Source organism: Malassezia pachydermatis, assembly GCF_001278385.1.
Source record: "Malassezia pachydermatis strain CBS 1879 chromosome Unknown scaffold5, whole genome shotgun sequence".
NCBI lineage: Eukaryota > Fungi > Basidiomycota > Malasseziomycetes > Malasseziales > Malasseziaceae > Malassezia > Malassezia pachydermatis.
The window spans coordinates 422,748-444,025 of NW_017253142.1; the positions used below are offsets into that span (position 1 = coordinate 422,748).

Below are 21,278 nucleotides of genomic sequence, written 5' to 3' on the forward strand. Positions count from 1 at the left end.
GTGAGCGACGCCGCCTGCGCTGTCAGCCGCTTCGCTGCGGCGCCGGCGGAGCCCTAGGATAACCGTCCTTGGGAATGCATGGCTGGCTTGCCTGATGGCATAGGTGTGCCGGGATCCATATGCGTGGTAGATCTATCTGTCTACAAGGGAGAGATGGGCTTGGCCTTCGCCCGGGCTGCCGCTTTTTCCTAGAGAATAAGTCAATAGAGGTACATACCTTGCGCCATTCGTCGATGGTCTCGTGCATCGTGCGCATATTTTCCTCGACACGTCGTCGACGAGCGTGCTTCACGCGATCGCCCTTCTTGCCCTTAAACATACGCGACGTAGCACGGCCTGCATACGGTCCATGCGCGTGGAACGTACGTGCAATACGATCGGCTTCTTGAGCGTCTTCACGCGACGACAATGTCGGCCATGTGATCGTAGGGAAGCCTGTGAATACCTCATGCGTCGGCATTTCCTCGAGGCGGCGTGCAAACCGCGCATATTTGGGACTTGCTACGACGGCATCAAGCATGCCTGTTTCATGTGCAGCACGAACCAACTGGGCCTGGCGACGCAGCGAGTATTGAGGTGGGTTCCAGCGACCTGTGTCAGCATTGCGCCAGTGCTGGAACGCTTTCTTTGCAAGGTTAGCCTCCGGCGCCTGGCCTTGCGCCACCGCCACATTCGGGGCTTGCGCACGCGCGCTCTTGCTCCAGCGCAGGAGCCCGTACATGAGCTCGGGCGGCGAGCCCTGCCGCATTACAGGCGTCGCACGAAGCGCCATGGTATGCAAGAGGAGGAAGAGGACGACGACGACAAAGTTCGGCCGACCTCGCTCGTTCGCGCGAAGTGTGCCTCCTCTCCACACGACGTCGACATGGCAGCCGCAAGGTCCGTGCCAACGCCTGTGCCAGGCACCGCGCTATCTATGATGCGGGCGCAGGCGGCTGACGTGGCTCAAGGCGCAGGCATCGATATTAGCGACGCGCACATTGATCAGTTTCTTCGGTCCCTCTCCCAGGACCGATTCGAGAAGCACAAGGCACAGCATGGCCTGCGTTTCCCTCTGCGCTTTGGTTCATGGGCCGAGGAATGCAATTTCCTATGTGTGCTTTCGCTCTTGAACGCCTTCTCGGGATACCGTGTGGACTTTCATAAGGTGACGGGTCATGGATCGTATGATAATGTGCGACGCTGCGTGATGGGTCTGTATCTATCGTCCGACGATGGGACAAGCCTGCAGGCAGATGCTCTTGCGCGTGTCAGTACTACGGAGCTTGCTCAGATTCTCGGCGTGCCTACACACACCGAGGAAGCTCACCCATCCTTGCCGTTTGTCACAGTGGGCACCGTAGGCGGGCCCTTGGAAGAGCCCCTAGCGATAGCCGCCTCGCTTTGCAAGGAAGCCGGCACGTACTTGCAACAACGTGGCTACAAGGACTTTGCGAGCTATCTGCTCGACGTATGCAAAGATGCTCTTACGCATGACAATGTGGACACATATGTCTTAGAAGGCATTGCCCGTATCCCTGGCTTTGATGATGCGACGATCGTGGACGATGAGCCGTTGTATATGTACAAAAAAGCACTGTTCCTCCTACATGCGCTACAAGGCCTGATCATGGCATCGGCACACGATGTGCCGTCAATCATCCAGGCTATGACACAGCACTGGGCCACGCACCCTAAGGCGCCATTGCCCCTGTTTGTGGACAACGTCTTGCCTACGATGCTCACGGCCGTAGGCATTTTGCAATTGGCACATAGCAACATTGTGCCGCTCCAGACATGGCATCCTGAGCCAGTGCCAGGGGGCGACAAGGACGTGGCTGGGCCTACCCTTTCTCAGGAGGACGCCTACCGCATTAGGGCTGCCGCGTTGTCTGCAGGGGATCGCATCGTTCGTCGTGCGCATCAATTGGCGCATGAAGAGACAGCATTGGCATGGATGGCGACGATGACAGAGAGCGACCTGGACGCGTATTTGTGGTCGTATGCCAAAGATCCATCCCTACGTAGTATTCCTCGTCTTTCCGAGCGTCATACAGGTATGTACTAAATTACGATTGCCACGTTAGCCCATGCAGCTCGCTCGTACTAGGCTCTGACGACGAGCCCGCCTGGTTTTGCCGGTGGTATTCTTCCACTTCAGCCCGTGCACGTTCATAGAGAAGTCGCTTCTCGTCATCATGTGGGATGGGCATGGCCTCTGGCGCCGTCTCACTGTTGGCCTCGTATGTCGACGCTGGAGTAGGATCGGTCGACGGTGGCTGCACGACAATGGGGGGCGTGGATGTGGCCATAGGCATCATGCTAGGTACTGAAGGCCCTGTTGGCAAAGATGTTGAGGACGCAGCGCTATCGCTCGGGCCGTCAGATACGCTCCTGGACGTATATTGCACATGCTGTTGGATCATATCGTCCAGCGTCGACCGCGCACTGACGAATTTGTCGTTGAGCGCACGGAGTTCTTGGACTTTGGTGTGGTACTTGTCCATCAACTTGATGATTTTGGGCCGCAACGCAAGAGATCGTTGGTACAGTTCTTGCAGCTCGTCATCGTCCACAAAGTTGTCGTGTGGCTGGATACGCTGCAATCGCGCATGGAGCCTATGAATATCCGAGGCGTGTGCAAATACGGTACGCTCCAACTCCATTTCTTGCTGAATAAGGTCCGGTGTATCGTCCGGCATTGGCTCCACGTAGTTGACAGGGAAGATGCCCACTTCATGCCGCTTTTCGCCACGCCACCATTGCTCGTACACACTGTCGAGAACACGAACTATGTCCCCTTTCTTCAAAGCCAGCTCCCCAGGCTCGTCCGGCTCAAAATCGTACACAGCCCGCACAAAGGCAGGGCGTGCCATATGCGTCGGTGCGGGCACGCTTGTTGGGTCAATGCTAGGTGCCGGCACTGCCATACGGCTACCCGATCCGGCGGGGGCACTCTCGTGCAAGGAGGATGAAGCGGTCGGGGGCATGACAGGCGTAGCGGCTTGCACCGCCGTAGGCGGTGGCGGTGGCGCTGCATTGGATGACCCACTGGCGGATGGTCCAGGCGTGACCATGGGTGTATGAGCCGTACGTCTCCCCTGGTCCTCCAGGGACAGGGCGAGAACACGCTGCAACTCATCCTCTTCTTGGCGCTGCAAATCGGTATGGTTCGCGGCGGAGGCCGGTTCTTCGTCAAGATCGTAGTCTGGGGTGAGTTATACAGCATACATACACTCTTCATGAAGATCCCGTACAGTTTCAGCCACAAGCTCGAGCGTATCGTCGTTTTTGTACTCGTCTGCCCACGACTTGAGAAGCCGTAGAATTCGTTGCTTGACAAGAGTATGTGTGTTGGCATCACGCACTAGCTTGGTCAGCGTCTGCATAAACGCGCGGGAAGCAATCTCATGATGGATCGCATCTCCGCAGTTTTTCGACAATGTGTCTGTGAGTGTTAGGGCGTACAACTGCACATTGGCATTGCGATGTACGACTCGTTTTTGGATGGCACTGATGCAGTACCTCGCATCCCCATCATGGTTCGATGCAAGCTTATCGCACAAGGCCAAGTTCAGTTCCCAATTCTCTGCCGTTAAATTTTCATCGGTGGCCTTCAAGACCAACTCCTCAAACGGATTGGGCGCACGAAACATTACTGCCACACTTCAAAAGGACTAGGAGGGCCGTGCGGTGCCTTGGTCGCTACTCCACTGCGTCCCCCAAGTCACGTGCATATACATACACAAGGCAAAGGCATCATGCTGGCGCAGTGAGAAGAACATAGCCTAGGCAATGGAGGACCTAGCTGATTTGGACTGGGGCTCTGCGTCGTCAAAAGCACGGAGCAGTACTCCATCCTCTACGTACAATTTCGATGCCCTGCTTCGCTCAATGCCGTCCAGCGGGTCCACTGCCACCACGGCTCGGCCCCCGCCACGTCCTGCTGTGACGGCTACGGCGCCGGCCGCCAAAGCCGCCACTACAACTAAGAGAGAGGAGGAGGAGGATGCTTTTGCTTCGCTTCTTCCCACATTCGGACAGAAACCTGTCTCAGGTCCGCCTTCCTCACGTCCTCTCGCCTCCTCTTCTAAGGCGCCTACGTCCAGCACAGATCCATGGGGCTTTGATGCGTTCGAGTCGATCTCAGCGGCCCCCAAGCGTGAGATCGCTCCCCACACTCAGCGTACGACTACGCACGACGACTTGCTAGCTGATTTCCATGGGCCACAGCCATCTGCATCCATGTGGGACGGAGAAGAAACAAGTGATCTGCTCAGTGGTATGGCGCCAGCACCGCCTTCGTCGTCGGCCCCACGCGCCAGCGCACCGCGCTCTACGCCAGCATCCCGAGGAAATTCGCCACCGCCGCACATTATCGGCCAGCTTGTGGAAATGGGCTATGCACCACAACAAGCCCGTGAGGCTCTAGCGCAAACCGCGAATGGGCAGGATGTAGCTCAAGCGTTGGCGTCCCTGCAAGCGTCTATGCCTGCGCCGCCGCGTGAACCTTTGTACGAGACGTTACCGGCCCCTGCCCGTCCTTCCACTCATGCTTCAACAACGGAAGGCCCTAGTGCCTCTTGGCAGAAACAGGCAGATCAGCTCTATTCCCAAGCCAGTGTGTTTGGTACACAGATGCTAAAAAACGCCAATGCATTGTGGGGCAATGCCAAAGCACAGGCACAAAAAGCGATGGAGGAAGCTCGGAAGGAAAGTACGGATCCAAGTGCTATTGGCGTAGCGACCGAGCTGGGACGGCATGCTCTACGTCGATGGGGTGGCCAGCCCAAGAAGCCCGTGGATTTCAATGCCAAACCACGGTGGATGGCGGAGGCCGAGCGATCGTCGTCTTCACCACCGGCATCCGAGACCCAGGGCACATCTTCGCAACCTGCCAAGACTGCGCCGCGGGACGTATCTCTTCTGAGCGACGATGGTCCGCCCATGCGCCCAGCGGCTACGCCGCTTCGCCGACCGCCTACGAAGCCCTCAAAAGCAGTGCCAACCGCGCAACCTGTGGTCCGTACACTATCACCTGACGACGCCGGCGTTGTAACACATGCCGCACGTCTAAAAGATCAAGGTAATGCTCATTTCCAGCGTGGATCGTATGCGGAGGCGGAAGAACACTATACCAAGGCACTGGATATGCTACCCGCACGATCTCTCTGGCGTATCCCGCTTTTCAATAACCGTGCGAATGTGCGTATGAAGAATGGAAACAGCGATGGTGCGATTGTGGACTGCACGGCCGTGATCGAACTGACCGTTTTGCCTCACATGGCTGATGGAATGTACCGTCCCAGTCAAGATGCGCTTCCGTCGTCGCATTCATCGATCAATCTTCGTGAAGCGTACGCCAAGAGCCTCTCTCGACGTGCGCGAGCCCATGAAGTCTCGGAAAAATGGGCTCTGGCAAAAAAGGACTGGGACTTGTTACAGCAGTACGAACGTTTAGAAGGTAGCGGTGTGAAAAGTGGTGAAACACACCGTCGAGCTGCCATGGAAGGCGTGGCCCGATGTGAGCGTATGCTGATACCCCGCCCTGCTTCAGCGCCTGCTGCTGCATCGAAATCTCGCGCTGTGTCTTCGCGCGCTGCCCAAAAAGCGTCGCAGGAAGGACGGGAGCGTATGCGGGCGATTCATGCAGCGCAACAGGCCGAAGAGGCACAACGTATGACACACAAAGATTCAGTCGATGAGCGTATTGCCGCGTGGACCAAGGGCAAGGAAAGCAATGTTCGTGCATTGCTGGCCTCTGTCGATGATCCACGCTTTGATTTGCTGTGGCCAGAACTGCGGTGGAAAAAAATCGGCATGCACGAACTTGTGACGGACGCGCAAGTCAAGCGCGCGTATACCCGAGCGATTGCGCGATTGCATCCTGACAAACTGCCACCGCAAACGACCTCCGTCGAGCAGCGAATGCTCGCCGCTGGCGTTTTTCATGCGTTGAACGATGCCTTCAATGGATCGTAGGGGCATCGTGTAGTTTATATAGAGCTACCTCATCTACAAGGCTGTACGCGAGAGCTTTTGCAGGGCGTTTAAGAGGACATCACCCTCCTTAATAATGCGACTGTACTGCGCATTCTTCTGATCGGGACGCCGGTTCTCAATCACACCATCCACCTTGTCAATGACAGCTGGCAGACGCCCTGCAGAAATGAAGCGCGAAAGCTCCTTGTCCATATACTCGGACGAGACGCCAAATGCGGCAGCCATACGATCCAATGCCACGCTTCGGTAGCTCTCCAAGAGCTGTGCAAAAGCCTTGATACGCATTTCACGGACATAGTACTGGGTATGGCACGCAAGAACGCGCGAGGGAAGCAGGTACGCTTGCTCCACAGCGGCAAGCGCGCGGAAAAAGGTGGCGTATTCGCTATTGTACAGAGACGAAGTAAACTCGCGCAGGTGGGGAAGTTCGTCAATTGTCTGTAGTACCTCGGGCGACTCCATCAGCTTCTTCAACTCACGGCGAGACAGCGTAGGAACACTTGTCAAAATGGTCAGCTTGATGAACTCGGTAAAGTCCAGCAGTTCTGTGGCGGTAAAGGTACTCTGTGCCTCCAAAAACAGCTTCGAGGCTTCAGAAAACTGGCGGATCGAGGCATAGTATACACCACGGTACGCTGTCAGACGATTACGACGATCCCAGTCGCCACCCTTCTCAATGAGCGCACTGGCTTTGTCAATGTTGGTCTGCGTGATATCCGTGTCGCCATAGAACAACCCCAAACGGATCTTGAGCAACGTCAAATCAATCTTCGAGCCTGCACCAGGTGCTTTCTCTAAAGCAACATCAATGGCAGGGAGAGCTTTCTCTTTGTCGCCGATCTGAGCCAGGTACATGGCACGCCGTCGCAGCACAGTACTCAGCTCGACATCCCCTTCACTGTCTTCCGCTTGCTTTTGCGCCGCTTCTAGGCGCTCAAGCTCTGCTTTGTTTTTCGCATGCAAGTCATCGAGTAGTTCCTTCTTTCGTGGCACTACTTCTGCGATCGATGGATCAGCAAGAATAAACTCATAGTATGGCGCCATGGCTATGAAGGTCAGATCGCTTCGCGTCATACGTACCATCTTTCTCAATTTGAGTCAAAAGCGCTTCCACCTTTTTTGCACGCGTCTCATTGTCTGTGTAGGGACGCGTGATCAAAAACAGATGCTGCTGCACATAAGGGTTGGGGATCGGTGCCACCAACTCTTCCTCCATGGTCGCGACACACACCGATGGTGAGAGGCCGCGTCGTCACTTGCAGCACGGCCGAAGTTGCTGACTAAACACTGGAGGCGACCGCGTGTCGCAACGTTGTCCTCACCGTGCTGCTGGGACGATAGTGACCACCGCCACGATGAGTTCCGTCGCAGATGCCAATAAGGCAATTGATGAAGGATTGTATGCGGATGGAAAGAAGATCTTAGAAGACATCCTGAGCAAAAAAGACGGTATGTATAGGGTCCATGACTTACCGCCAGCCCCGGAGGATGAAGCACTGCTCGCAGAGCAGGAGAAGGCCCTGCTTCGTCTAGGCCAGCTGCATCGTGATCAGAAGTATGTGTTGACGACCACTTACAATTAGGGATGCAGAAGGTCTGGCTAAGACTGTAGTGGATTCTCGGCAGTTTATGGCATCGATTGCGAAGGCCAAAACGGCTAAGCTGGGTACGTATCCCTTATACGCTGACCACAGTGCGCATCCTTATTGACTATTTCAACGATATTCCTGATAGCCGAGAGCTTCAGATTCGGGTCACCAAAGAAAACGCAGAGTGGGCCAAAAAAGAGAAGCGTATCTTCCTTAAACAAAACCTGGAAACCAAGCTTATTGCGCAGTACTACGAAGCGAAGGCATACCGTGAGGCACTGCCGCTGATTACCCAACTGCTCAAAGAGCTGAAGACGCTTGATGATAAGATGATCCTCACGGAGGTCCATCTTCTTGAATCAAAGGTGAATCATGCCATTTCCAACTTCCCCAAGGCAAAGGCGGCACTCACTTCGGCCCGTACAGCTGCCAACTCGATTTACTGCCCGCCTGCTATGCAAGCACAGCTGGATATGCAGGGCGGTATATTGCATGCGGAAGATAAGGACTTCAACACAGCCGCTTCTTACTTCTTTGAAACACTAGAAGGCTTTGACTCACTCGACGACCCACGAACGCTGCCAGCCCTGAAGTATATGCTGCTGTGTCGAATCATGCTCAATCAACCAGAGGAGGTGCAGTCGATCTTGGAAGGCAAAGTGGCTAGCAAGTATGCCGGACGCCGTGAAATAGAGGTGATGAAAGCCGTCGCTGAAGCACAGAAGCATCGCTCGTTGGAAGAATTTGAAAAGACCCTGCGTCAGTACAAAGATGGTATGTGTTTTTGACGACTTACCGGTAGAACTGGCCAGTGACCCTATCGTGCGCTCGCACTTGTCGGCCTTGTATGATTCTCTGCTCGAGCAGAATCTTCTGCGTGTGATTGAGCCTTACTCGCGTGTTGAGCTGGCTCATATTGCCAAGATGGTACACCAACCTGTTCGTGATGTGGAGCAAAAGTGCGTATATAGACGACCACTGACCATCAGATTGAGCCAAATGATTCTGGACAAAGCCTTCCAAGGTGTTTTAGACCAAGGCGCAGGTTGTCTCGTTGTATTTGATGAGACGGAAGAAGATGTATGTTCGCTATATTCTCACAACCAGGAAACCTATGAGATGGCTCTGGGCACGTTGAAGCAAATCTCGCACGTTGTCGACAATCTATACCAGCAGGTACGTATCGGCATGGCCATAGCCATGACGACTGACGCCGCACAGGCCAGCGAGCTCACATAGAACACATACACGTGGTGCCACGTGGCGTAGCTTCTCGAGAATTCCATGTTGCCTGGCATATTGCGATCGTAGAAGGCATTGTAGCTTGCTGTGGCACTTACCTGTACGATATGTCGACGTGGAACAAGCACTATCACTGGAAGACCAAGGGATGTACTCCTTGGGCTAAGGACTGGTTTAAGCAAAACCTGGTCGGTAAAAGTGTAAAGACAGGTGACGAAGCTTCCGTCAAGATCGACAACCTGACAGGCTTCGAAGGCGATGTTGAGCTTGGCAACCGCAAGGGAAAGCTGATTACTATTTACGATTGTGTTGTAACTCTGACTTGGTCTGGTGAGGCAGATGATGGTACAGCAGCGAATGGCACGATCAAGTTCCCGGAAGTGTCACACGAGATTGAAGACAACAACGAGTCATACCAATTTGAGACGGAACTCCTTTCAGAGTCATCCAACAAGGCCCATGACCTGTACAAGGTGGTGCGCACCTCTCTTGTTCCATCTCTGGAGGAAGTGTTCCATCGCTTCCGCACTGAACTGATCGAGTCGCATGCCAAGGACCTCGGCCATGAAGGCGATGCGCCGCCGACGCCAGATGCGATTGAGACGCCAAAGGCCGCCTCAAGCGCTACGGTGGGTATCTCCACGAAGTCGTCCAAAGAGCCAGATGCCGTGTCAACGAGCACGACGGAGGTACGTGTGGCCAGCCACTTGGCTATCAGTCAGGCGGATCTCTGGGATCTGCTAACGAATCCACACCGTATTCCTATGTGGAGCAAAGCCCCAGCGCAGTTCTCACCGAACAAGGGAGCCAACTTTTCGCTGTTCGGCGGCAACATTACGGGCTCGATCGTCGAGGTATCGGCGCCTCGCAAACTCGTACAAACATGGCGCGTACCTCAATGGCCTGCTGGATACCACGGCGAGCTCACCACTGAGCTCACTCAAGGCGATGACTCGACAAAACTGGAGCTGATTTTGCGGGGCATCCCTACGGGCCAAGAAGACCAAGCCCGCGCTGGTCTGGAGAACTATTATATTCGTGGCTTAAAGTCCATGGGTCTTGGCACGATTTTGTAAAGAAGATAGCTAGCGTAATCTAGACCTTATGAAGCGCTCGTAAGATAGTGTAGAAAGAAAATTCGAAAAAAAGCTATTTGCAAGAAGTCATAACTATAATTCATCGTGGGACACGGCCGAGGAAGCATGAAGCTCTGACGACGAGGAGGAGCGTGGCATACGTGCAACTTTGCGCATGCTAGGTGCCTGATGGCTGGATGTACGAGTCATTTCCTGGACGTCGTCCATGTCACCATGTTGGACGTCCAAAGTGACAGATGCCGTGGGCTGTTGCGTCTCTGCAACAGGGGATGATATGTCCACAATCACAGACGCAGATACGTCGGAGTGAGGCGGCCACGTTTCAATACCGGCCATAGGCTCCAAAGTCTCGGTAGGAAGAGTGTCAATCACCGTAGATAGCATTGCATCTGGGGAAAGGTCGCGAACGTCATCAACGAAAGGGAAAACATCAGCGTCAGTGGGCATAGCCATCTCCTCTGACGTCAACACACTAGGGTCGAGTGTCAGCGTCGCAGGATCTGAGGTAGTAAATGCGTCCTCGACTGTCCATGTCGAAGTTACAGTGGACTCAGACTCCGTGATGGAGTGACTTTCAGGCTCAGCCGAGAGAACGTTGTCCTCACCCAATTCGGCAGCATGTGTTGGCTCAGGTTCTGAAGACGTCGTCAATGCTTCTTCCAGTATATCAGACGTCAACGAATCATCATCGAGCGAGGAGATCTCATCAGAGGAAGGCGACGCCGAAGCAGGAGCGGTGGATGTCATCGTAACACTCGGCTGTGCGTCCTCGTCATCCAGACCAGCACCAGCAGCAGGCGTAGCTGAGGGAATAGCCATATCCTCAGCCACCTCTGGCACAGGTACAGGCACATCCAGGACACCCTCAGGGCTGTCTGTGTCCTGAGACGGAGTCACAGGGAGTGGGAAGTCAGCGATGTCGTGTAGCGCACCCGATGGTGGCACACGTGTCATGTTAAAGTACTCACGCAGATCGCCAATTGTCTCACGAAGGCGCAACATTGCCGATCGCTGTTGCTGTTCGACAAGATGAGCCAACATATCGAGATGAGCATGCATATCGATAAGAAGAAGAGCATATTTCGCTTCATCTGACAAGATAGAAGGATCTTGTGTCATACGATCGCAGAGCGCTGTGAATCCATGCTCAGCCTGCTTGAATAGCTGATCAACACCTGTGTTGATTTGCTTAGTCTCCTCGGCCAAATTAGGTGCCATCGTGACGGCATTGTCATCAGGCAAATCACCCAGGCTGGACATGGCCATGAGATCCCTCTCTATAGCTTCGCGGTGGAAACGACCACGGCGTCGCATAGCCGAGTCCCAGCCTTCGTTTTCGAAGTACGTCACTTGGAACTCGACCTTTTCCATGACGTCGAAGAAACCACGTACAGCTTCGCGTGACAAAGCACGAACCTTGGCCACACTCTCCTGAATAAGCTCCTGCTCCATTTCACGCGATGCATAAAGGACATATCGCACTTTCTCCCGAATCTCATCGTAGACCTCCACCAAAGTATCCAACTCCTTGGCAACGAGAGCTTGTGCCTTTTCCTCCCAACTATCCGATGGCGCATCCATGTTGCCTATCTTGGACGCCAAGGCGCCGAAGGCGCGGAGCGTCCTGATAAAGACACTAGAAATCCCTTGGTCCAAACCGTTAGACAGCACCATATCCAAGCGCTCAGGGATCTTAATAACCGATTCCTTACGCATCTCGCCGATAGTTTGGGCTATCTTCTTGCGTTCCGACATGGTGAGCGACGTCATAGCCTGCTCGTGCTCCCGAAGCGCCGATTCCGTCGCAGCCAACTCGGCATCCAAGCGAGCTTGCAGAACTTTATCCTCATCGCTCATACTAGCTTCATCCTTCTCTGACTCTACCACAGATGGCGCTGCAGTAGCATCCACGTCGACATCCTCTTTTACAATCGAACTAGACAAATCCTGCAATAAAAACAATGTATTAGAATCTCATTTGTATCACAGAAAAAACGTTTGCTAGCTATACACTAGCAAACGCACGCACCTGACTCTATGCACCATCGCGTAGACCCACAGATGCCGTATTGAAACTTAGTTACTCACAACTTTCTCGACTTGCTCGTAGGTCTCCTGCACTTTCTGGGAAAGAGTGTCGACGACGGCATTGTCCTTGACATTCGTCAGCACCTCATCCACAGCAGCACTCGCCTGCTTTTGCAGCTTAGTAACGTGCGGATGAGCATGCTTCACGTAACGCTTGTGAACTAGCGGGTACAACGTGTGGCGCACGTACACATAAGCATTGTACAAAGTACTCTTCAAGGATGGGTGCACCGTGTTGACATAGTACTTCGACGACTTGTCATGCAGATCCTGCATCGTCGACCATGTCGTAAGGACATGCGGGTGTACATCCTTGTTGTACGTGCGCATGTACGGCTGCATCGTCTTGCTGGCCTTCTTCACGTGAGGACGAAGGTTCTTTTTGTAGTATGCATGCGCCTTGCGCTGGTGCGGCAGGGACCACTTGTACACCTGCTTGTACAGTTCACGCGCACCCGGCTCAACATGCGACCAGTACAAGCTGTGAGCCTGCTTAGCCGACTTGTGCACCAACGGCTTCGTACTCGTCCATGCGCCGTGGGCCGCGTTCATGTACTTGCCCACATAAGGGTCGAGTTTCTTGTGGACGTCGGTTGCATACTCGTGTAGAACTGGGGACACATGCTGTTGGAATGCCGACATCTCACGGCATACTAGCAGCTCGTGGTCCGGCTTGTACGTGAACGAGAACGGCTCAGTGGAGCATCGCCACAGAAGCGCATAGATCATGTACACGAAACCAAAGCGGAAAAGCCAACGAGTCAGGACGCAGCTCGACTTGCCCTGTATAGTTAGTGGCGGAGAGTTGACAACATACCTTGCAAGCCTTGGCCTTGCTATTCTTCTTGCCCCGCTTTTCATCCTCAGGCTATAAGGTCAACATAAAAACTCTCGTAGATACATACAGCAAATCGAATCGGGGGCGTCGCCTGCGTAGTGGGAAGCGACGCAGAAGGTCGGTTCTTGCGTGCCATGACGGTGGGAGGAAACGTAAAACACACTGGCCCCTCACACCACTCGCTCTTTGGCGGGAAAATCAACAATCACCTGCAATAATAAACCGTTTTGATTGGTCCAACGTGATTGGCTTCATGTCATGCGTTGGCCCAGTGGCTGGCGGAGAAGGCTTTGCGCGCGAAACGCGGGGCAATGACATTCACACCTTGTCATAAGCACGAAAGTATTTCTATATATATTACTGTGTGCATATATAACAGACCATGTATAGCATCATAGTCAGTAAAGAAACTGCCACGGCCATGATGGAGTTAGGTAAAGTGCAATGGTACCATTTCAAGCCGATGTTATAGCGGAGTCAGCGATTTTGCTCGGGCTGCTCGTTGTACCAGTCACAGCCGCCCCCATACTCGAGTTGGGTAAACGCAGACAACTTCCTGCTTGAATGTCCAGAAGAAGTTGTGTCTTAAGGCTCCATAAAGGCGATAAGTATGACAAATCGCACTAGCACGCATTAAAGAACGTAACTGGGGCAGAAACTTATAAACAAATTCAATATATAAGTGGGAAGTAAGGGGACCCTTTCAGACGCAGCAGCACAATTGATACATAGTATGTAGAGGAGGGTACTTTCCACCACTTTTGTAGCTCAATGATATTTCGCTTTAAATAACCCCAAGTAGGCGTCATACCAACCGAAAGAACACAGCATACATAATGAGGCTATGCTGAGAGCCAGTCTTGATAAACCAACAAAAAAATTTCAAATGGACATTAGGCCCCATATCCTCATTCTAACAGACATGTCGCCAGCTCATATTGGCATTAATAACTATAAGCCATTCAAGCTCATGATACATGAGATTGAGCTCCTAGCTGTGATTTTTTAATACGATATTTTCAACATTCGACGTAATTCAGTTTATGAAACAAAGCTAGTATCAATCTACATGAAGTGAAAGGAGGCTGGAGGTGTACTTTTATAAGTTCAGGCAAAGTAGATCAAACCCATGGCCAAAGAAACTAAAAGAGGAATACCAGGGCCGGAGGGCAAAATACCAGCAGCACCGTTAGAGGCACTCATTGCAGAGCTGGTTCCAGCAGCTTCGGGGAGACTCGAAGTAGTACTCATAGCAGAGCTAGCTTGAGAGGAGGGGCTGGAAGTAGGGGCGGCTCCAGCACCACCGGCCGCAGCGGAAGAACCAGCGGCACGAGAGGACTGGCCATCAGTAGCACGAGATTTAGCCGAGCTGGATTTATTACCAGACTTAGCACCCGAGCTCTTTCCAGAGTTGGCACCGGTCTTACCACCATTGCCAGCACTAGAAGCACAGTTAGATCGAATCATTCATATAACAACGTACCCGTTACCAGTCGTGGAGGCTGAGCCTGACATGCGGGTCATCGGCCCACCAACATTGCTCATAGAAGAGTCCGCACCAGCTGGAATACGGGCCAGAGCTACTGTGGCAAATGCGAACAAAAGAGCAAGGAAATAGAAGCGCATGGTTATGAAAGGTGAAGTATGGACCAAGATATGCGACTGGCAATTAAATGGACCCATATGCAGGGGTACAGGCTCTGCACGATTCATACCTCGGCCGAGTATGCAAGGACTTAGCGCGCCAAACACCATAGCGTGGAGCAAAGCAAATCATTGCCTAATCCATAAGAGCGTGATCTAATAATCATTTCACAGCCGGACAGGCAGTAAGAAAAGAATGCAGCCCGGATGGACTCTATCGAAAGCATCCCTATTGTATTGAAGCCAAGAACATAGAATGTTGAATCATAATTAGGAGACTCAGTCCTGGTCGAATAACTTAAAAGTCAATATGTATTCACTGAACTACTTAAAACCCTTCGTAAATACATTTAATATTAAGCAATGATGAGGTAACCAGCCATCATAGACGCGAAGATAGCCAGGGGCGAAGAAGAAAAAAACGACATGGCACCGTTGGCAGCAGTAGAGGGCATTGCGCTAGAGGCGGCAGCACCAGCAGCCGAGGTGGCAGAGGAAGCAGCCGATGACTTGTCATCACCGTTATCCAGCACTGGAGGCACCGCCGGCAGCAGCAGCACCCGAACTAGAGGCAGGAGGCTTCGAGGCTGACGAGGTGGGCGCACCGGAATTGGCCGTAGACGACGAAGGAGCACGAGAAGAGTTGTTCCTGCCACTGCCATTGTCGTTGACGTTATCGTTGTTGCTGCTGTTACTACCATCCTGGCGCTTGAACAGAGCAGCATTGCTAGCAGATTGCTCGACAGCATTGCCCAGTCTGCGGCCAGTCAGACCGTTGGGGTCCTAAGCAACTACGAGAGAAGCAAAAACGAAGAAGCGCATTGCATTGAGCTTGAAATGAATGAACCTTCAACAGAGCGTATGCCGCTTCTATATATAAGCACAAGAGTGCGGGGAACCCCGTGTCTAAGCAGAGTGACCGGGTATGGCGCCAAGTGAAATCCGATCACATATGAAGACTATCCAATTTATGACGTGCCGAGAAGTGATTATCCCCTGTGGTCTCTCAAGAGCTGCATATAAACTATGACTCGCCAATCCATATATAGTATTAAAACTTGCTATGATTGGACCATTGAGAATGAACCCTGGGTTTCGCCCTTTATATGGCTAATATGGACATAACCCAATCAGGTACGCCAATAAAGCAAGAAAAATGAGAGAGGACATCGAATGGGTGCAATACCTAATCCCCACAAAAATAAGGGGTCGGAAATGATTAGTAAGGGGTCATTGTAGTAATCGATAGGTGTCGAACATTACATTGCCCTTCGATGTAGCTCAATAAAGATATCCCTGTGATGGGAAGATTCATGCAGTGAGACATACATTCAGCCAACTCATTAATATATATATATATATATATATATACGTGAATACTTCAATGATACACGCTAGGACAGATAAATAGGAAGGCTCCAATAAATCAACTCGACTTCTTTTTACGCTTTGATGGTTGCTGCGAGTGCTTTTTCTCTAGACGAGTGATCATATCGTCAAAGGAAGACTCTCTTTTCTTTGCTTTGGCTTGCATTGCAGCACGTAACGCGTCCAAATTTACATCCTCATCATCGTCATCCTGTTTTCGCTGTTTGTTCTCTGTGTTTGTATTCTCCTTCTTCCTTTTCATAGATGCTTTACCCTTAGATTTGCCTTGTCCAAACAGGTCATCCCATACACCTAATTCCTTAGCATACTGCTCTGCTTCATTGGCTTCTTTCTTAGCTTTTGAGCGCAAAGCCTGACGGAATTTATTGCCTTTAGGCCCTTGCATAGAAGCCCATTTCTTCGTTTTGACTACTTTGTTCTCCTGGATGGCAGAATCAATAATGTCAATGAAACGCTTCTCGTCTTCCAGTATATTCGAGCAAGGGATAGCGGAGAAGATTTTTTCAAGATCGCCTTCATGCTCTTGATAGGCGTTCAAAATGTCCACTTCTTCTTCTTCAGATCCTGGGGTCAATATATCAAATTAGCATACCTTGGTACGACTTTTTAAAATCGTCAAGTGTCTTAGCACTCACTTCACCAGACCATAAGGTCTTAAAATACTCATTCCAGTCTATAGGCTCGTCGCTGTCCCAGATGGAATCACTAGTAGAGCCAGTACGGTCATATTTGTTTCTGCGCTTCTCATCAGATAGGATGGTATAAGCAAAGCCAATCTGTTGAAATTTCTTTGAAATTGTCTCCGCTTCGCCACCGTGCAAAGCTGCTTTATCGGGGTGATAACGAAGTGCTAGCTTCCGATAGGCCTTCTTGATAGCCTCGCCACTAGGTTTGTCTTCAGAATCAAGCTCAAGAACTGAGTATAAATCGACCTCTTCCTGGTCTGGGAAAAACAACCGCGCAGGATCCTCCGTGTCTAGCACCATTGCGTATAAGTAAGACGCGTCGCTCGCGTGTGCGCGTCGCGTTTGCTCCACATGCAATGTAGGAAGCCTAGTAGGACTTCATGTGCGCCTCCACCACGCCTATCCATCGTACTTTTTGGAACGTAAGCACGCCTTTAAAAGTCTGCGAGAAGCACAGAATCGTGGTTTCTTGATACTTAGTGCCCGTACTATAACATGGCACAAGTGTTAGCAAATGAAGGGTTTGATTCAAAGGTACCAGCGAAAGTAACGACTATCGTGGATACGCCTTACTTTACCCCAGCACAGTGGGACCGCTTGGAAACACAGTCCAGGGGATCGAAGATCACAGAGCAAAAATGGAACCAAACAAAGATGGAAGCATGCTCTTACATCGCAGCAGTAGGTACTAAACTGGGCTGGTATGTATGAAAAGTTTGGCTTATGCAATAGCCCGCAACGTACAATGGGTACGGCTCAATTGCTGTACCAGCGATTTCATTTGTTTTATCCTCCTTCTGATTTTAGCCATCATGAAGTGGCACTCGCATGCCTTTTTTCGGCTGCTAAAATGAACGATACGCAAAAGCGGCTCCATGAAGTCGTTCTAACCAATTATTCATTCCAATTCCCTGAACTGCTTCCGACTCCCTCGTCTATGGATCAACGGAACGTCCCAGCCGATTGGTTAGCGCATACGCATGTATCTGAGTCGGATGTAAGCTCTTCTATGATCCAGCAGGACCAGCAACGCCTATTGCAATTGGAGAGATTGCTCCTCCAGTGTATTTGCTTCAATTTCCAATTGCGTTCACAACACATTTTGCGATGGACCATCAAATTGGCACAGACATGGAAATGTATGTATGAAAGGGCATGATTGCTGATATTAGTATCCAAATCATCTGCAGGTGTGGCATGGCGCGTGGCTTCTGATAGGTACGTGAAAGAGGCACTCACCTCAGTCATCGGACGAATATGCCTCTGCTATACCCTCCTCATACTATCGCTATGGGCAGCCTGTGCGTAGCCACAGCATTGTGTCATGTGATGGGGACATCTGCCACAGAAGAGGAACAAAAGTGCTGGGCTCCATCGACGTGGGACGATGCGTGGACTATCGTTCAGGAGGATGTGGATGAAGTGGCGTTGGCAATCTTAGAACTCTATGCATCGCAGGCATCACTAGTAGATGCGCCGCATACGCAACGAGCGATACCATGGCATGTGATATATCCACCCCCGTTAGGTCTGCTTTGTTTGTGTGAAGCAGGTCTGAAAGACTTGGGAGCCAGTGTTACACAGGCACAAATCTGGACTCGACAGCAAATTCAAACTCGCACCACAAAGGAACCCGTGTCGCAACCACAACAAGCTCATCGTGCAGCTCGGGCCCAGGATACGCTACCTTCCAATCTGTATCGACGACCAGACGATACAACGCGCGGCACTGCCACAAGATATTTGCTTTCCTGAAAAAATCGTCATCTACAAATGTAAAACTAGTAGGTATAATGCATTCAAGCTTCCATGCTGCCATCATGCATAGTATGGTGAATTTGGTGCATAATTTTGATCCAGTCCATACGGTGGACATACCATAGAGAGAATACAGCACCGTAAATAAGTGCCGATGTGAGACCCCACCAAAGACCCGCAAGTCCGAGGTGCCAGGGTCCAAAGGCCAGGAAGAGTCCGGTCGGAATGCCTGCAGCATAATAGGCAGTGACATTGATGATAGCACTAAGTGACTGGCGGCCACAACCACGCAAAATACCACCAGCAATACCGCAGATACAGTCCGCAATTTGGAACAAAGCCACAATAGGGAGGACGGTTGCGACAAGACGAACCACTTCCTTGTCGCTGCTAAAGAGGAATCCCAATTGGTGACGCGTGAAAAACACGATGGACGAGTTGACTAGACCAATAAAAATGGAGAAATAAATGGCGGCCGTAGAAGCTGTTCGAGCATGTCGAGCCTTGCCAGCGCCAAGCAAGTTTCCCACACGTACCGAGGCAGCCACTGCGGCTCCTGATGGGAGTTGGTAGGTGACTGACGATGTAATGAGCAGCACGGACTGTGATGCCAGCGCCGTGGTACCCAGTGCTGCTGTGACCAAACCCACAATCTCCCAGGCCCACCATTCCGATGCCAAGCTTAGCAAGCCTGCAAAACCGAGCGAGGCACTCGTTTTAAGGCCATCCCAGTCGAAAGCCTTCCATGACCAGCCACCCCACGTCCCTTGCGACACCAAGGTGCATTGCAAGAAGCACAATATGGCCATAAGCCACATGGACAATGCACTGGCCAAAGGCGCGCCAAGGAAGCCGAGGCGAATAGATTCGGGGCCCCATACAAGCAGGAAGTTGGCAAGGGCGTTGATGGGTGAAACAACCAGCAACACAATGGTAGGTGCATGCATCAAGCCCTGTGCTTGGAGGTACCGACGGCACAGCTCAAAGATGGCATGGCCTGGCAAGCCGATAGCAAGGATCGCAAGAAACTGGCGCGCCTTGTGCGCAATTTCTGGCTCCTGTCCCAAATGCAGAAGGAAACGTTCAGCGTTGAGCCAAAGAAGAATGATCCAAGGCAATGTCAGGGCAATAATGACACCGACACGTTGCGTCCAAAGCCCCATCATGCGCGGGTTCCGTGTGAAGGTGGCAGGCAGCAACGTATCCAGTGCAGTAATCAGACCGCTAATCACGCTGAATCCTGTCACATTGGCTGTCATACCGGCCAGGGATGCCGATGCCAACTCCACGGTACCTAAATGACCGAGACTAAGCACAGATACCACCGAAAGACTTAATTCCAAAATGTGGGTTGCACAGATCGGCATGGTGAATCGCAGAAGTGCTTTGATCTCGTGGCGAAGCGGTTCATGTTGGAATTCGTATTCATCTTCTTCATCAGAGACATCCCAGGTAGGATCGTCTGGCGACGTCCACACCGTATGCGATGGAGGACGAATTGTACCGAAACCGGACGCATTCCCCATACTGGAAATCGAGGGTTGAACAATACCATGGCCAGGTGTCGGTGCAGCCTCAGCGCCAAGCAAGGGAGTATGTTCACTGTCACGACCCGTTGGCGACGATGCGCCGCCCGGCGCATGCCGATGGGGTCCTAAGAACTCACCTACAAGGATGCCCGACAAGTTTGAACGGGCAAGAACAGATTCAGCACCAAGCGAGGATGTATCATCGGTCCGCGGGGCTAGGGCAGGGCTCGCCGCCCGATCGCCACTAGTGCGTTCCATCACCATCGTGAACACGGTGCGGGGCAGAGTGTCAACCAACGCCCTCAAAAAATTTCCACCGACGCGCAGCAAGTCACTCCGTCGCTTAGCCTGTTGCACGTGACGTGACGTGATGAGACTGAGATAGATCGTCGGGGCCGGAGAAGCAGCCAATCTTCCACACAATGTCGCCGCCCCTTGGCAAGAGGAAAGAGTCGGCCCAGGCCCGCCTGCTGGGTTCTGGTACCTCAGGTATCGCTGAGCTTCTGGTGTTCCACCCTGTGGACACTGTGGCGAAACGTCTGATGAGCAACAAGGATCGCGCTGCGTCGATGGCCACCGTCTTGTTTAAGGACAAGGCTCAGGCCCCGGCTATGACCCGGTTCTTTAGCTTGTTCCCTGGTCTTGGGTATGCAGCCGGCTACAAGGTCCTGCAGCGTATCTACAAGTTTGGTGGCCAGCCTTACTTTAACGACTACCTGAACAAGTACCACAAGAAGCAGTTTGAGAACATCTTTGGCGAGCGCACAGGCAAGAGCATTATGAGTGCCACGGCTGGCTCGTATGTATCACGATAAGGTATACTGACTATCTAGGCTGACGGGTATTGGTGAGATTGTCCTCCTCCCGCTCGATGTGCTCAAGATCAAGCGCCAGACAAACCCGGAGGCGTTCCGATCGCGCGGCTTCATTCGCATCTTGTTGGACGAGAATGTGAACTTGTACCGCGGCTGGGGCTGGACAGCGGCGCGGAATGCGCCTGGCTCGTTCGCTCTGTTCGGTGGTAGTGCGTTCACCAAGGAGTACGTGTTTGGCTTGAAGAACTACTCGGATGCTACCTGGGCCCAGAACTTTGTGGCGAGCATTGCGGGTAGTGTCGCGAGCATTACTGTTGCGGCGCCACTGGATGTCGTCAAGACCCGTATTCAGAACGCGAACTTCGAATCGAAGGTGGGCGGTGTGACGATCATTCGCGACATGGTGCGCAATGAGGGCTTCTCGGCGTTCTTCAAGGGTCTTACGCCCAAGGTCCTTGTGGTGGGCCCCAAGTTGGTGTTCTCGTTCACCATTGCGCAGTCGTTGATCCCATGGTTTGGAAAGGTATGTATACATCGTACAAATGACTAACGGACACAGTATGTCTAGTCCACCAAAACGTAGCACAGAAGAGGGGTATCGTGGTCTACGGCCAGGGACTA

The 21,278-nt window shown here is 52.2% G+C and overlaps 13 protein-coding genes across 13 annotated transcripts; 5 read left to right on the top strand and 8 right to left on the bottom strand.

Annotated features, from left to right (window-relative positions):
- Positions 1-140: 140 nt before the first annotated feature.
- On the bottom strand, positions 141-772 carry Malapachy_1962 (hypothetical protein; the record flags this gene model as incomplete). The annotated part of the gene is made up of 2 exons (XM_018136458.1): positions 141-188; positions 218-772. The coding sequence occupies 2 exons, from the start codon at positions 770-772 to the stop codon at positions 141-143; spliced, it is 603 nt and encodes a 200-aa protein (XP_017991388.1).
- A 93-nt stretch (positions 773-865) lies between these two features.
- On the top strand, positions 866-2,047 carry Malapachy_1945 (hypothetical protein; the record flags this gene model as incomplete). Its single annotated transcript, XM_018136441.1, has 1 exon — positions 866-2,047. The coding sequence occupies one exon, from the start codon at positions 866-868 to the stop codon at positions 2,045-2,047; it is 1,182 nt and encodes a 393-aa protein (XP_017991441.1).
- Position 2,048: 1 nt separating this feature from the next.
- On the bottom strand, positions 2,049-3,635 carry Malapachy_1935 (class e vacuolar protein-sorting machinery protein hse1; the record flags this gene model as incomplete). Its single annotated transcript, XM_018136431.1, has 2 exons — positions 2,049-3,187; positions 3,215-3,635. The coding sequence occupies 2 exons, from the start codon at positions 3,633-3,635 to the stop codon at positions 2,049-2,051; spliced, it is 1,560 nt and encodes a 519-aa protein (XP_017991286.1).
- A 139-nt stretch (positions 3,636-3,774) lies between these two features.
- Positions 3,775-5,961, top strand: Malapachy_1941 (fog: tpr repeat; the record flags this gene model as incomplete). The annotated part of the gene is made up of 1 exon (XM_018136437.1): positions 3,775-5,961. The coding sequence occupies one exon, from the start codon at positions 3,775-3,777 to the stop codon at positions 5,959-5,961; it is 2,187 nt and encodes a 728-aa protein (XP_017991437.1).
- A 33-nt stretch (positions 5,962-5,994) lies between these two features.
- Positions 5,995-7,198, bottom strand: Malapachy_1933 (pci-domain-containing protein; the record flags this gene model as incomplete). Its single annotated transcript, XM_018136429.1, has 2 exons — positions 5,995-7,028; positions 7,063-7,198. 2 exons carry the CDS (start codon positions 7,196-7,198, stop codon positions 5,995-5,997), a joined length of 1,170 nt encoding a protein of 389 aa, XP_017991288.1.
- A 139-nt stretch (positions 7,199-7,337) lies between these two features.
- Malapachy_1922 (pci-domain-containing protein) lies at positions 7,338-8,810 on the top strand (the record flags this gene model as incomplete). Its single annotated transcript, XM_018136418.1, has 8 exons — positions 7,338-7,431; positions 7,462-7,537; positions 7,566-7,648; positions 7,677-8,345; positions 8,374-8,530; positions 8,561-8,651; positions 8,679-8,747; positions 8,793-8,810. The coding sequence occupies 8 exons, from the start codon at positions 7,338-7,340 to the stop codon at positions 8,808-8,810; spliced, it is 1,257 nt and encodes a 418-aa protein (XP_017991298.1).
- A 110-nt stretch (positions 8,811-8,920) lies between these two features.
- Positions 8,921-9,889, top strand: Malapachy_1921 (aha1-stress-regulated cochaperone; the record flags this gene model as incomplete). Its single annotated transcript, XM_018136417.1, has 1 exon — positions 8,921-9,889. The coding sequence occupies one exon, from the start codon at positions 8,921-8,923 to the stop codon at positions 9,887-9,889; it is 969 nt and encodes a 322-aa protein (XP_017991295.1).
- A 93-nt stretch (positions 9,890-9,982) lies between these two features.
- Positions 9,983-11,956, bottom strand: Malapachy_1953 (hypothetical protein; the record flags this gene model as incomplete). The annotated part of the gene is made up of 2 exons (XM_018136449.1): positions 9,983-11,846; positions 11,940-11,956. 2 exons carry the CDS (start codon positions 11,954-11,956, stop codon positions 9,983-9,985), a joined length of 1,881 nt encoding a protein of 626 aa, XP_017991419.1.
- Positions 11,957-11,986: 30 nt separating this feature from the next.
- Malapachy_1960 (hypothetical protein) lies at positions 11,987-12,972 on the bottom strand (the record flags this gene model as incomplete). Its single annotated transcript, XM_018136456.1, has 3 exons — positions 11,987-12,781; positions 12,816-12,866; positions 12,904-12,972. The coding sequence occupies 3 exons, from the start codon at positions 12,970-12,972 to the stop codon at positions 11,987-11,989; spliced, it is 915 nt and encodes a 304-aa protein (XP_017991386.1).
- Positions 12,973-13,943: 971 nt separating this feature from the next.
- Positions 13,944-14,462, bottom strand: Malapachy_1964 (hypothetical protein; the record flags this gene model as incomplete). The annotated part of the gene is made up of 2 exons (XM_018136460.1): positions 13,944-14,277; positions 14,320-14,462. 2 exons carry the CDS (start codon positions 14,460-14,462, stop codon positions 13,944-13,946), a joined length of 477 nt encoding a protein of 158 aa, XP_017991338.1.
- A 1,444-nt stretch (positions 14,463-15,906) lies between these two features.
- On the bottom strand, positions 15,907-16,855 carry Malapachy_1928 (hypothetical protein; the record flags this gene model as incomplete). Its single annotated transcript, XM_018136424.1, has 2 exons — positions 15,907-16,433; positions 16,462-16,855. The coding sequence occupies 2 exons, from the start codon at positions 16,853-16,855 to the stop codon at positions 15,907-15,909; spliced, it is 921 nt and encodes a 306-aa protein (XP_017991300.1).
- Positions 16,856-18,354: 1,499 nt separating this feature from the next.
- Malapachy_1931 (multidrug oligosaccharidyl-lipid polysaccharide flippase) lies at positions 18,355-20,106 on the bottom strand (the record flags this gene model as incomplete). The annotated part of the gene is made up of 1 exon (XM_018136427.1): positions 18,355-20,106. One exon carries the CDS (start codon positions 20,104-20,106, stop codon positions 18,355-18,357), a length of 1,752 nt encoding a protein of 583 aa, XP_017991290.1.
- Positions 20,107-20,264: 158 nt separating this feature from the next.
- Positions 20,265-21,225, top strand: Malapachy_1910 (mitochondrial carrier protein; the record flags this gene model as incomplete). The annotated part of the gene is made up of 3 exons (XM_018136406.1): positions 20,265-20,641; positions 20,676-21,180; positions 21,217-21,225. 3 exons carry the CDS (start codon positions 20,265-20,267, stop codon positions 21,223-21,225), a joined length of 891 nt encoding a protein of 296 aa, XP_017991322.1.
- Between the last annotated feature and the right edge of the window lie 53 nt (positions 21,226-21,278).